The sequence below is a fragment of the Ranitomeya variabilis genome, chromosome 2, assembly GCF_051348905.1.
Source record: "Ranitomeya variabilis isolate aRanVar5 chromosome 2, aRanVar5.hap1, whole genome shotgun sequence".
NCBI classification, from domain to species: Eukaryota; Metazoa; Chordata; class Amphibia; order Anura; family Dendrobatidae; genus Ranitomeya; species Ranitomeya variabilis.
Window position 1 is genome coordinate 731,077,518 of NC_135233.1, and position 15,381 is coordinate 731,092,898.

The 15,381-nt window shown below is 41.9% G+C and overlaps 1 protein-coding gene across 1 annotated transcript in view; it reads right to left on the reverse strand.

The window, feature by feature from the left end:
• The window catches only part of CDC40 (cell division cycle 40), a 96,611-nt gene continuing 81,230 nt past the window's right edge, over positions 1 to 15,381 (reverse strand). Inside the window, exons 12-15 of the mRNA XM_077289558.1 lie at positions 12,123 to 12,256; positions 10,792 to 10,868; positions 1,565 to 1,709; positions 1 to 591 (exon numbers count right to left, since the gene is read on the reverse strand). Of these exons, the coding sequence (XP_077145673.1) occupies positions 414 to 591; positions 1,565 to 1,709; positions 10,792 to 10,868; positions 12,123 to 12,256 (534 nt within the window). The 3' untranslated portion in view covers positions 1 to 413. The remainder of the gene's footprint in view (positions 592 to 1,564; positions 1,710 to 10,791; positions 10,869 to 12,122; positions 12,257 to 15,381) is intronic.

A 15,381-nucleotide genomic window follows, 5' to 3' on the forward strand; every position in this document is an offset into this window, starting at 1 on the left:
TAGAAAAGAGCAATTTACAATTTTATTTTTCACTTAAAAATAAAACATCTGTACAGATAAATAATGTGCTTGTCTGAGCTTCCATATACACATACAGGGCTACAGATGGAAACAAACACTGCACCTGCTGCGGACGGTACTTCTCCATCTACACACAGTACAGAGCACACATCTTGCATGATGCCACTCAACGCTTAGAATTGACATTTCAAGGAATTTACATTCTCACTAAAAAAAATGAAAAAAAAAAAATCTTCAAAAAGATGATAGAGGTGGGTGGGCCCATCTACACCTTTCAAGGTGGGTAATTCACTTTCAAAATACCAGCTCTTTAATCTTAGTAGTTCGCCCACACAAAGTTTAAAGTACGTTAAATAAAAACAGTTCATTCATCCGACACAGGCACTTGTGATTTAGTCCCATAGTTTGATGAGACCGTCCCATCCACAGGTGATCACTTTGGATGTTTCATGAGGGTGCCATACTGCACCTATACACACTTTATCATGGGCCTTTAATCTACTGTATAGCTTAGTAGTCTTCCAGTCCCAGATGTTCAGCTTTCCATCAGCATCACCAGACACCACATAGCTGGTAAAAAAAGAAATTGAGTAGTTATGATCATTTCACCAATAGCTCCTAGAATTATTTCAAATCTCAATTAATGAAGAGTTAAACAGTGGGTGGAAATACTGATTTTTCATTTAGCACATTTTTTAGACCATAAGATGAACTCTTTAGTAAGATTTGTTTCTTGCTAAACATTGTCAGCAGTCTCCACAATCACAGGAAGCTTCTTCCGGACTAGAAGATGTGTACAGTGTCCTTCCTAATCACTGATAAAACTATGTGGCAACATCAGGCCCAATTAATCAAGTCTGGCATTGTTCACGACGGTGTTGATGAGGGGACGTGCTGGAGTTAGATGATCCCGTTTCAAGAAGAGGCCAACACTTCTTAGTGAATCAGGAACATCGGAAGAGCAGTTTACACGTGTGTACACCTCACCATAAGTAAGATATTTGGTGTGGCGAATTCCACCGCTCATCATGAATTTGACAAGGGGTGGTTGCTAAGAAAATGGAGTAAAGATGCCAAAAGTAGCAAAATTAAAATGTTGTGACTTTTCAAAAGCTTTTACGACAGAATTCTGGGGTGAAAGTTTTCATGATTGGGGTTCAAAGTTCTTTCTACTCCTGCCTGATATTGATCAGTCTAACACAGTGCAGGAGAGAAAACTACCAGGACCACCATTGCAGCAACATCAGCGCTGGGGCCCGCATGATGTTGTGATGACATGAGCCCCGAAGGGAATCGGTGACTGTTTCACGCTCAATTCCTTCAGACAACACTTACATTCGAAAGAAATGAGAACTGCTCTGACTTCCTCCATTCCTTTACTGCCTCACCCATGTGACAAACAGTGGCATAATAGAGACATTGAAGAGGGATTGTCCACTACAGGACCACCCTTTTAAGATTATATGTGAACTAACTAATGCCAAGGTAAATCTGTATTGTTTTAAAAGGGTATGATAAAATCAGAATTGTAACCGAATATTACCTCATGTCTGGTGAAAAGTCCACTTGACAAGCATAACCTGCCACCATATGGCCTTTGAATATTTTCTTTTTATTTAATCGGAATCTGTTTTGCGCTCCAAAAATAAGGATCTGGTTATCCATGGACTGACAAGCCAACCATTTACCTGTTAATCAATGTGAAGAAAAAGTAAATGCGTATTCTGAGAGATTATCACCAAATACTGTTCGCATGTAAACTTTGACCTAACATTTTGCTTCCACATGATGCTCAGACATACCAGAGAAGAATGTTTCACATATATCGTAAGATACCAGACAGACACCATTCACACACAGTGGGCAGTCAACCCTTCCACACTAGGGGGCTTCATCAATTTGGCTTAGTTAATGAGTGACCGTGGTTAGATAAGGCCGTGTCTGGCGGCTGTTCACCAGCTGTAACACATGCAGGAATTGCCCAACAAACAGGCCAGCACTGCATGGATTGCTACTGTGGAACAGCCGAAAGACTTGCAGGCACGGGGACTCGAGCAAGACAAAGACACTATTCGCACAGGAGCAAGCTCCGAGCACCCTCGCTCATCACTACTTAGGCTCTATTTATGTGAACACAAGGAAGCTTTCTCTGCAACCAAGGCAATCGAAAGCTATACACTTTGTGTCCGATTCAAAACGCTGTTTCACAGAATTCTGCTATAAAACACCTTCAAATGTTGCAGGCTTTTGCAGAACACAAAGTTGCACAAAAATGTTGCAACTTTTGGCATTTCTGTCAGTCCCAGTCAGTTTTGCTAAACCGGTAAGGCTACTTTCACACTAGCGTTTTTTTCAATACGTCGCAATGCGTCGTTTTGGCAAAAAAACGCATCCTGCAAAAGTGCTTGCAGGATGCGTTTTTTTCCCATTGACTAACATTAGCGACGCATTTGCAACGCATTGACACACGTCGCAACCGTCGTGCGACGGTTGCGCCGTGTTGTGGCGGACAGTCGGCTGCAAAAAACGTTGCTTGTAACGTTTTTTGCGGCCGACGGACCGCCATTTCCAACCGCGCATGCGCGGCCGGAACTCCGCCCCACCTCCTCGCACCTCACAATGGGGCAGCGGATGCGCTGGAAAAATGCATCCGCTGCCCCCGTTGTGCGGCTCAGAGAACGCTAGCGTCGGTAACCTCGGCCCGACGCACTGCGACGCGACGGGCCGAGCCCAACGCTAGTGTGAAAGTAGCCCAAGACAAATTTATCAAGATTTACAGCACTTTACTAAACTACCATATTTTTCGGATTATAAGACGCCCATTTTTACCAAAAATTTTTTGGGGAAAATGGGGATGCGTCTTAGAATGGTACCGTTGCTGCAAGCCGCAGGCTGAGATGAGGGGGTGTTCCGATGTACTTTCATCTCAAACAAGAAGACTGATCAGAGATGCAGCGAAGAGGCCCATGATCACTCTGGATGAACTGCAGAGATCTACAGCTGAGGTGGGGCAGTCTGTACATAGGACAACAATCAGTCGTACACTGCACAAATCTGGCCTTTATTGAAAAGTGTCAGGAAGAAAGCCATTTCTTAAAGATATCCATATAAAGTGTAATTTAAAGTTTGCAACAAGCCACCTGGGAGACACACCAAACATGTGGAAGAAGGTGCTCTGTTCAGATGAAACCAAAATCAAACTTTTTGCCAACAATGCCAAACGTAATGTTTGGCATAAAGGCAACACAGCTCATCACCCTGAACACACCATCCCCACTGTCAAACATGGTGGTGGCAGCATCATGGTTTGGGCCTGCTTTTCTTCAGCAGGGACAGGGAAGATGGTTACAATTGATGAGAAGATGGATGGAGCCAAATACAGGACCATTCTTGAAGAAAACCTGTTGGAGTCTGCAAAAGACCTGAGACTGGGACGGAGATTTGTATTCCAACAAGACAGTGATCCCAAACAAAGCAAAATCTACAATGGAATAGTTCACAAATAAACGTATCCAGGTGTTAGAATGGCCAAGTCAAAGTCCAGATCTCAATCCAATCGAGAATCTGTGGAAAGTGTTGAAAACTGATGTTCAAAAACGGTCTCCATCAAACCTCACTGAGCTCGAGCTGTTTGCCAAGGAAGAATGGGCAAGAATTTCAGTCTCTCGATGTGCAAAACTGATAGAGACATACCCCAAGCGACTTGCAGCTGTAATCACAGCAAAAGGTGGTGCAACAAAGTATTAAGTTAAATGGGCTGAATAATATTGCACGCCCCACTTTTCAGTTTTTGAATTTCCACAAAAATGTAAAATAACCAATAAATGTCGTTCAACTTCACAATTGTGTTCCACTTGTTGATTCTTCACCAAAAATTTACATTTGGTATCTTTATATTTGAAGCATGATATGTGGGAAAAGGTTGAAAAGTTCCAGGGGGCAGAATAGGCACTGTATATATGAACAGCATACTGCCACGTGGCATTCTAACCCTGTTACTAGTTGGCACATAGCTCCCAACCGTCCCTCATACTGCAGGACTGTCCCGATTTTGAGGCTGTGCCCTGCAGTCCTGCACAGGACTCTACCTGTCCCGCACAGCCAGCAGGAGCTGGCACGCCCTCTTGTATTAGGCCACGCCCCCTCTGTATCTTCTTCCGGGACAGTGTTCAGAGAGGGAGAGAGGACATTCTGAGGTACGTGTGTGTGTTGCACACATACATGTAGCTGGCCCTGACCTGCTCTGCTTACAGTAAAAGTCATTATAACCAGGAGTAGTGGCAGCAATTAGAGCAATCCAGTGCAGCCTCATAGTCATAGGGTATGTATGTATGTATGTATGTATGTATGTATGTATGTATGTATGTATGTATGTATGTATGTATGATTATAAAAATATTATATATATATATATATATATATATATATATATATATATATATATATATACACACTAGCTGAAGAGCCCGGCGTTGCCTGGGCATAGTAAATATCTGTGGTTAGTTATAGCACCTCACTCCTCTCATTTTCCCCCTCACTCCTCTCATTTTCCCCCTCACTCCTCTCATTTTCCCCCTCACTCCTCTCATTTTCCCCCTCACTCCTCTCATTTTCCCCCTCACTCCTCTCATTTTCCCCCTCACTCCTCTCATTTTCCCCCTCACTCCTCTCATTTTCCCCCTCACTCCTCTCATTTTCCCCCTCACTCCTCTCATTTTCACCTCAGTATATACATGTTTGTCATCTCCCTTATATATAGTACACACCTGTATGTCATCTCCTGTATATAGTATATACCTGTATGTCATCTCCCCTGTATATAGTATACCTGTATGTCATCTCCTCCTATACATAGCATATACCTGTATGTCATCTCCTCCTGTATATACTATATACCTGTAGGTAATCTGCTCCTGTATATAGTATGTACCTGTATGTCATCTCCTCTATATAGTATATACCTGTGTGTCATCTCTCCTGTATATAGTATTTATCTGTGTGTCATCTCCCCTGTATATAGTATATACCGGTGTCATCTCCCCTGTAAATAGTATATACCTGTGTCTCATCTCCTCCTGTATATAGTATATATCTGTATGTCGTCTCCTCCTGTATTAGACCTCGTTCACAAGTTATTTGGTCAGTATTTTTACCTCAGTATTTGTAAGCTAAATTGGCAACCTGATAAATCCCCAGCCAACAGTAAGCCCACCCCCTGGCAGTATATATTAGCTCACACATACACATAATAGACTGGTCATGTGACTGACAGCTGCCGGATTCCTATATGGTACATTTGTTGCTCTTGTAGTTTGTCTGCTTAATAATCAGATTTTTATTTTTGAAGGATAATACCAGACTTGTGTGTGTTTTAGGGCGAGTTTCGTGTGTCAAGTTGTGTGTGTTGAACGGCGTGTGGCGACATACATGTAGCGACTTTTGTGAGACGAGTTTTGTGTGGCGACATGCGTGTAGCAACTTTTTGTGTGTCGAGTTGCATGTGACAGGTTAGTGTAGCAAGTTGTGTGCAGCAAGTTTTGCGCGTGGCGAGTTTTAGGTGTGGTGCCTTTTGAGTATGTGCAAGTTTTGTGTGAGGCAACTTTTGCATGTGTTGCAACTTTTGTGCATGTGGCAATTTTTCCGCGTGTGCAAGTTTTGCGTGTGGCGAGTTTTGAGCGGCGACTTTTGTGTTTCGACTTTTATGTGGCGAGGTTGGTGTATGTGTGGTGAAATGTGCGCTGAGGGTGGTATATGTGTTCGAGCACGTGGTAGTGTGTGGCGCATTTTGTGTGTGTGTTCATATCCCCGTGGTGGTGTGGTGATTATCCCATGTCGGGGCCCCACCTTAGCAACTGCAGTATATACTCTTTGGCGCCATCGCTCACATTCTTTAAGTCCCCCTTGTTCACATCTGGCAGCTGTTAATTTGCCTCCAACACTTTTCCTTTCATTTTTTCCCCATTATGTAGATAGGGGCAAAATTGTTTGGTCAATTGGAAAGCGCGGGGTTAAAACTTCACCTCACAACATAGCCTATGACGCTCTTGGGGTCCAGACGTGTGACTGTGCAAAATTTTGTGGCAGTAGCTGCGACGGTTCAGATGCCAATCCCGGACATACACACATTCAGCTTTATATATTAGATATCTAATATATAAAGCTGAATGTGTGTGTGTGTGTGTGTGTGTGTGTGTGTGTGTGTGTGTGTGTGTGTGTGTGTGTGTGTGTGTGTGTGTGTGTGTGTGTGTGTGTGTGTGTGTATGTCCGGGATTGGCATCTGAACCGTCGCAGCTACAGCCACAAAATTTTGCACAGTCACACGTCTGGACCCCGAGAGCGTCATAGGCTATGTTGTGAGGTGAAATTTTAACCCCGCGCTTTCCAATTGACCAAACAATTTTGCCCCTATCTACATAATGGGGAAAAAGTGAAAGGAAAAGTGTTGGAGGCGTCGCAGCTACAGGCACAAAATTTTGCACAGTCACACGTCTGGACCCCGAGAGCGTCAAAGCTATGTTGTGAGGTGAAATTTTAAACCCGCGCTTTCCAATTCACCAAACAATTTTGCCCCTATCTACATAATGGGGAAAAAATGAAAGGAAAAGTGTTGGAGGCAAATTAACAGCTGCCAGATGTGAACAAGGGGGACTTAAAGAATGAGAGCGATGGCGCCAAAGAGTATATACTGTACAGTTGCTAAGGTGGGGCCCCGACATGGGATAATCACCACACCACCACGGGGATATGAACACACACACAAAATGCGCCACACACTACCACGTGCTCGAACACATATACCACCCTCAGCGCACATTTCACCACACATACACCAACCTCGCCACATAAAAGTCGAAACACAAAAGTCGCCGCTCAAAACTCGCCACGCACAAAACTCTCCACACGTGCAAAACTCACCTCATGGAAAACTCGCCACACGCAAAACTTGCACACGCGGAAAAAATGCCACATGCACAAAAGTTGCAACACATGCAAAAGTTGCCTCACACAAAACTTCCACATACTCAAAAGGCACCACACATAAAACTCGCCACGCGCAAAACTCGCCATGCGCAAAACTTGCTGCACAAAACTTGCTACACTAACCTGTCACATGCAACTCGACACACAAAAAGTTGCTACACGCATGTCGCCACACGCCGTTCAACACACACAACTTGACACACGAAACTCGCCCTAAAAAACACACAAGTCTGGTATTATCCTTCAAAAATAAAAATCTGATTAATAAGCAGACAAACTACAAGAGCAACAAATGTACCATATAGGAATCCGGCAGCTGTCAGTCACATGACCAGTCTATTATGTGTATGTGTGAGCTAATATATACTGCCAGGGGGTGGGCTTACTGTTGGCTGGGGATTTATCAGGCTGCCAATATAGCTTACAAATACTGAGGTAAAAATACTGACCAAATAACGTGTGAACGAGGTCTAATACAGGAGGAGAGGACATACAGATATATACTATATACAGGAGGAGATGACACACAGGTATATACTATTTACAGGGGAGATGACACAGGTATATACTATATACAGGAGGAGATGACATACAGGTATATACTATATACAGGAGATGACATACAGGTGTATACTATATATAAGGGAGATGACAAACATGTATATACTGAGGTGAAAATGAGAGGTGTGAGGTGAAAATGAAAAGGTGTGAGTGCAAAATGAGAGGAGTGAGGGAAAATAGTGGAGTGATCGGAAAATGACAGATGTGAGGTCGGAATGACAAGTGTTAGGGGGGAATGAGAGGTGTGAGGGAGAAAATGAGAGATGTGAGGGGGAAAATAAGAGAAGTGAGGTGCTATAACTAACCACAGATATTTACTATGCCCAGGCAACGCCGGGCTCTTCAGCTAGTCTAATATATAAAGGTGTGTGTGTGTGTGTGTGTGTGTGTGTGTGTGTGTGTGTGTGTGTGTGTCCCCGGGATTGGCATCTGAAACGTCGCAGCTACAGCCACACGTCTGGACCCCGAGAGCGTCATAGGCTATGTTGTGAGGTGCAATTTTAACCCCGTGCTTTCCAATTCACCAAACAATTTTGCCCCTATCTACATAATGGGGAAAAAATGAAAGGAAAAGTGTTGGAGGCAAATTAACAGCTGCCAGATGTGAACAAGGGGGACTTAAACAATGAGCGCGATGGCGCCAAAGAGTATATACTGTACAGTTGCTAACGTGGGGCCCCAACATGGGATAATCACCACACCACCACAGGGATATGAACACACACACAAAATGCGCCACACACTACCACGTGCTCGAACACATATACCACCCTCAGCGCACATTTCACCACACATTCACCAACCTCGCCACATAAAAGTCGAAACACAAAAGTCGCCGCTCAAAACTCGCCACGCGCAAAACTCTCCACATGCAAAACTCGCCACATGTGCAAAACTCACCTCATGGAAAACTCGCCACACGCGGAAAAATTGCCACATGCACAAAAGTTGCAACACATGCAAAAGTTGCCTCACACAAAACTTGCACATACTCAAAAGGCACCACACATAAAACTCGCCACGCGCAAAACTCGCCATGCGCAAAACTTGCTGCACACAACTTGCTACACTAACCTGTCACATGCAACTCGACACACAAAAAGTCGCTACATGCATGTCGCCACACGCAACTCAACACACACAACTTGACACACGAAACTCGCCCTAAAACACAAACAAGTCTGGTATTATCCTTCAAAAATAAAAATCTGTTTAATAAGCAGACAAACTACAAGAGCAACAAATGTACCATATAGGAATCCGGCAGCTGTCAGCCACATGACCTGTCTATTATGTGTATGTGTGAGCTAATATATACTGCCAGGGGGTGGGCTTACTGTTGGCTGGGGATTTATCAGGCTGCCAATTTAGCTTACAAATACTGAGGTAAAAATACTGACCAAATAACGTGTGAACGAGGTCTAATACAGGAGGAGATGACACACAGGTATATACTATTTACAGGGGAGATGACACACAGGTATATACTATATACAGGAGGAGATGACACAGGTATATACTATATAGAGGAGGAGATGACATACAGGTACATACTACATACAGCAGGAGATGACATACAGGTATATACTATATACAGGAGGAGATGACACACAGGTATATACTATATACAGGAGCAGATTACCTACAGGTATATAGTATATACAGGAGGAGATGACATACAGGTATATGCTATGTATAGGAGGAGATGACATACAGGTATATACTATATACAGGAGGAGATTACATACAGGTATATACTATATATAGGAGGATATGACATACAGGTATATACTATATATAGGAGGATATGACATACAGGTATATACTATATACAGGGGACATGACACAGCAGGTATATACTATATACAGGGGAGATGACATACAGGTATATACTATATACAGGAGATGACATACAGGTGTATACTATATATAAGGGAGATGACAAACATGTATATACTGAGGTGAAAATGAGAGGTGTGAGGTGAAAATGAAAAGGTGTGAGTGCAAAATGAGAGGAGTGAGGGAAAAATGACAGATGTGAGGTCGAAATGACAAGTGTTAGGGGGGAATGAGAGGAGTGAGGGAGAAAATGAGAGATGTGAGGGGGAAAATGAAAGATGTGATGGGGAAAATGAGAGGCGTGATGGGAAAATAAGAGAAGTGAGGTGCTATAACTAACCACAGATATTTACTATGCCCAGGCGACGCCGGGCTCTTCAGCTAGTGTATATATATATATATATATATATATATATATATATATATATATATATATATATATATATATATATATATATATATATATATATATATATTCTCCTTTATATACTACAGCAGTTATGGAGTGGAGCCAGTAGATAGTGTTGTTGTCTGTGTGCATGCAGAGTTCACAGAGTTGGACTACATTGCAATGTGCAGATCTGTGAGGCAGCAGTGTGGACAGCGACAGGTGGTGAAATCTTTGCCTGCATTGTAAGCAGAGCTGCTGGGACACTTCTACAGCCCCGACACTGGCATCATCATGTGTGGCCATTATACAGTATTGAGCATCATGTGTGGCCATTGCACAGTATGGAGCATCATGTGTGGCCATTATACAGTATTGAGCATCATGTAGGGCCATTATACAGTATGGAGCACTGTGTGGCCATTATACAGTATTGAGCATCATGTGGTCAGTGTGATCAGCAGTGCTAAATGGGTGTGGTTTGGGGTGTGGATATGGGTGTAACTAGTTGTGAAATGGGTGCGGTCAGGGGCGTGGCCTAAAATTTGCCACAGTGCAAAGCTACCTTTGTCCCTCTTTGCCTTCTTCAAAAGTTGGGAGGTATGGTTGGCAGTCGGCTTCCAGTAAGATGTACATAATGCATGTAATATGTAGAAAGGATATCTATTGTACTTCGTTCATTAGTAGTGATGAGCGAGTATACTTGCTGCTCGAGTTTTCCAGAGCACGCTCGGGTGGTCTCCGAGTATTTGTAACTGATCAGAGATTTAGTTTTTGTTGACACAGCTGCATGATTTACAGCTGCTAGCCAGCATGAGTACATGTGGGGGTTGACTGGTTGCTAGAGAATTCCCACATGTAATCAAACTGTCTAATAGCCACAGATCATACAGCTGTGGCAAGGAAAACAATCTCCGAGCAGTTATAAATACTCGGAGATCACCCGAGCAATGAGTATATTCGCTCATCACTATTCATTAGAAACTGTACTCTGTACTCACCATTAGGTGATAAGGTAACAGCAGGCATTGAGTGCATACTTGGCTCTGCTATGTACTTAAAATCTACAGGGATGTCCCTGAAAGAGAAAAGAAAAAAAAAACCCACAAAACAATTGGTGATAAAACCAAAGCATTTCTGGTATAAAATTTCCAAAATGAGACAATACTACGATTGCTATATGTAAGGTATGTTGCTCCAACTACCGTACATGTTAATGAGTTAAACGGACTGACCGGTTTCTGACAATATTTCGGAAAGGTCATCATGAACTGATGTGAAATGGCTAAAATGCCTCATTTCTTACTGGAGTACTCACAAAGTTCTGCCACTGCCCATGTATACCATGTCTAAGCAGTAAATGTGGCAATAGCTCCAAAGATGGAATCAGGCGATTTACCCACATGACGTGTAAAAACTAACAATGTTTAACCCTAGAAGGCGTGACGTCTGAAATATACACTTTCACAAAACCCGGGCCTTTTAGGCCTTTGTGCAAATCATATGGAGGAATTCAAATAAATAAACTTTTACAAGTTTATTTCAAAATTGCAAAGTAATATGTGAAAAATGCACAACATTGTAATTATAATTGTTTGCCTAAAAGGCCCGGGTTACACATTCCACATGCACAGTCAAAGGATTATGCCGCCTGTTCCTGCACAGGCAGACAGAGAAGCTGCCACATGGGGGCTCATGGGCTTCAACCTGGAGGAGAGATTACATATTTTAGCATTTACATATACCATTAGGCATCAGTTTGTGGCTTTTCCAAAATTGTGTCAGAAAGTAGCCAACCCCTTTAAAGACTTGGTCAACTCACTTGCTAACCAGATAATTGTCTACTACAATTTGAGGGGCCAGTATCATGGACAAGCGCAGAAATATGAGGGATTATGTTTTAAAAGCAATGGAAAAATTTCATGAGCAAACAAAAAGGACTATAAAAATACAGATTCATCTCCAGAGACAGACTCCTAACCATGCACAAATATAGACTCTAGACTGCGCCAAGGAACGACATTTTAGCAAACCGGCTCCGCAACAGGCACATGATTCAAGTACTGTAGTCAATACACTGCAGTTGTCAAAACAGGCACAAGCTGTTCAACATTAATTACACATGCAAATGTATGCAGAACTGGAACGCAAAAAGAAAAAAAAATGAACAAAACTTTGTGAAATTTACAATCAATACCATCTGGAAGGCTAAAGCATATGTTTAGATGGGAAAGAGGTTTGCTTCTCCCCAAGAACAGTTTATGCCTGCACCATTCCATTTTATATGGTAACCTCTCAATATTGCAGATGAGTGATTAAATATGGAACTTACCACTCCCAGACTCTCAAGCTCTTATCATCAGATGTGCTTACAAAACGCCTGTTCTCATCCACAAAAGTAATTGTGTTGACAGCTCCCAGATGCCTGTCGTACTCCTGGACAATCTCTCCACTTCGAATATCCCACTGTAAGATTGAATGGTGAAGACATCATTGCCCAACGTGAACATGAATGTACTCCAGGACAGTCCAGGGGTCAGCAGAAACGCTGCAGATCTGCGAGTGATTTACAGTACAATGCAAATCAATGGCAAAAAAAAAAATGCTGTGCTGATGGTGTGGAAAAATCTGCACGGAAAAGGCAGCAGATTCAAAGTAGGACCATGTCAATTCTTTGTGTGGATCGGCTGTTTCTGCACCCATTCCATAATAGAAATCTGCAGGGGTAAAAAAAAGGAAGAAATCCGCACAAAAACCTGCACATACCAAAAAAAGGCGCAGATTCTGACCTGCGTTTTCTGCCAAGAAATACAGAATCCGCACAGAAAATTCCACAGTCAAATCTGCAACGTGTGCACATACCCTTACAAGATGAAGGGACGGGAGTAGCCTCGAAAGCTTGCAATTTGTTACCATCTTTTCAGTCATTAAAAGGTATCAACCACTGAAGACTCAATTCTAAATATTTTATCTACTGCCTAACGGTACAAAGGTATATATCTTTCCTGTGTCTCACACTAACTCGTCAGCACTGTATTTCACACTAATCATCCACAGTTGTATGTGTGATCCTATGCTAGCAGATCAATGCAGAAAGCCTTTACAACTGTAGCAAGTAAGTGGCTTGTGACAATTTCCAAAGGGGACCTGTCTCCAGAACAAAATGCTTTTCTTTTATTCCAACTGCTCCAGTGAGTATTGGATTTTTATTTATTTTTTTCAAATATGCCAAATGGCTCAAGAGATATGTATTTTTATTTAACACTCATTTGTATTGTCTTTACAAGGGGCATGGCTCAAAGGATTCCCCGGGGCACGGGATGGGGGATGTATTTAGCATGCTTTATAAGCACCACCCCCTTGATAAAAATGAAAACTAACTAAAAAAACCACACACAATATGGCTGGAGATTAAAAATAATAAACAACTGGGATTACACAGAGGAGCAGTTAGAATAAAACAAAGCCAAAAACTGTTCACTTTTGCCCGGGTGACATGGCCTCTTTTTTTTTCTAAATCAAATAATTTTTATTGATTATTTGATTTTATAAACAATTACATACATTATACATTATAGTACAAACACAATAAACTTAACAAGTTTAACCCTAAAAGTTTATATAGTTCTATACCTGCCAAGGTAGTCTATACCAAACAAAGTTATCAATTTTGTCCAAATGAAGATTTTCCCATTTTGTCCAAATGAAGATTTTCCCAGACTGGTGACACGTTATTAAATACAGGGATTATCCCAAAACTAGTATTGGTTGTATGTTCACTGAAAACAAGTCTACAGAAAACAGAAAATAATCGGTATCTCCATACAATATTTAAAAAGCCGAAATAGCCAACCGGTCTAGTACAGTTATTCTGAGTAGGTCCACAGATGCCACCCCAGGGGTGACCAGCCACCATTGCCACATATTTATAAACTTTTTTATTGAGTTCCTTTTAATGTAAGTACCTCTCTCCAGGCATATGGGTTTTATTAACTTTAGCTTTTAATTTCTCCAATGTTGGGGGATTACGGTCTAGCCAGCGCAATGTTAATAATTTCCTGGCCAGAAACAGTATTCTCAGAATGGCGGTTGTCACAGGGGATCTTAACCCCTTCATGACCCAGCCTATTTTGACCTTAATGACCTGGCCATTTTTTGCAATTCTGACCAGTGTCCCTTTATGAAGTAATAACTTAGGAACGCTTCAATCCCACTGATTCTGAGATTGTTTTTTCGTGACATATTGGGCTTCATGTTAGTGGTAAATTTAGGTCGATAATTTTTGCGTTTATTTGTGAAAAATACCGGAAATTTGGCGAAAATTTTGCAATTTTCAAATTTTATATTTTTAATCTGTTAAACCAGAGTTATGTGACACAAAATAGTTAATAAATAACATTTTCCACATGTCTACTTTACATCAGCACAATTTTGGAAACTAAATTTTTTTTTTGCTAGGAAGTTCAGGGTTAAAGTTTGACCAGCGATTTCTCATTTTTACAACAAAATTTACAAAACCATTTTTTTAGGGACCACCTCACATTTTAAGTCAGTTTGAGGGGTCTATAAGGCTGAAAATACCCCAAAGTGACACCATTCTAAAAACTGCATCCCTCAAGGTGCTCAAAACCACATTCAAGAAGTTTATTAACCCTTCAGGTGCTTCACAGCAGCAGAAGCAACATGGAAGGAAAAAATGAACATTTAACTTTTTAGTCACAAATTATCTTTTAGCAACATTTTTTTAATTTTCCCAATGGTAAAAGGAGAAACTGGACCCCAAAAGTTGTTGTCCAATTTGTCCTGAGTACGCGGAAACCCCATATGTGGGGGGCAACCACTGTTTGGGCACACAGCAGGGCTCGGAAGGGAAGGAGCGCCATTTGACTTTTTGAATGAAAAATTAGCTCCAATTGTTAGCTGACACCATGTCGTGTTTGGAGAGCCCCTGATGTGCCTAAACATTGGAGCTTCCCCACAAGTGACCCCATTTTGGAAACTATACCCCCCAAGGAACTTATCTAGATGCATAGTGATCAATTTGAACCCCCAGGTGCTTCACAAATTGATCCGTAAAAATAAAAAAGTACTTTTTTTTCCCCCCACAAAAATTTTCTTTTAGCCTCAATTTTTTCACTTTCACATGGGCAACAGAATAAAATGGATCCTAAAATTTGTTGGGCAAATTCTCCAGAGTACACCGATAATTCAAATGTGGGGGTAAACCACTGTTTGGGTGCACGGCAAGGCTTGGAAAAGAAGGAGCGCAATTTGACTTTTTGAATGAAAAATTAGCTCCAATCGTTAGCGGACACCATGTCGCGTTTGTAAAGTATGTAGTGTAATATACACCACACACACACACCAACCTGATGTACACTATACCACACCAAACCAACCTGACACTACATCAGAATGGTGTGTGTGGTGTAGTGTACGTCAGATTGGTGTGTGTGGTTTAGTGTACGTCAGGTTGGTGTGTGTGGTGTGTTGTGTATGTCAGGCTGGTGTGGGTGAGCTCTGTAGGGGAATGTCAGGATGTGTTTAGTCCACGGACGTGTGATGAATTCTGAAGCACTCATTGAAACACA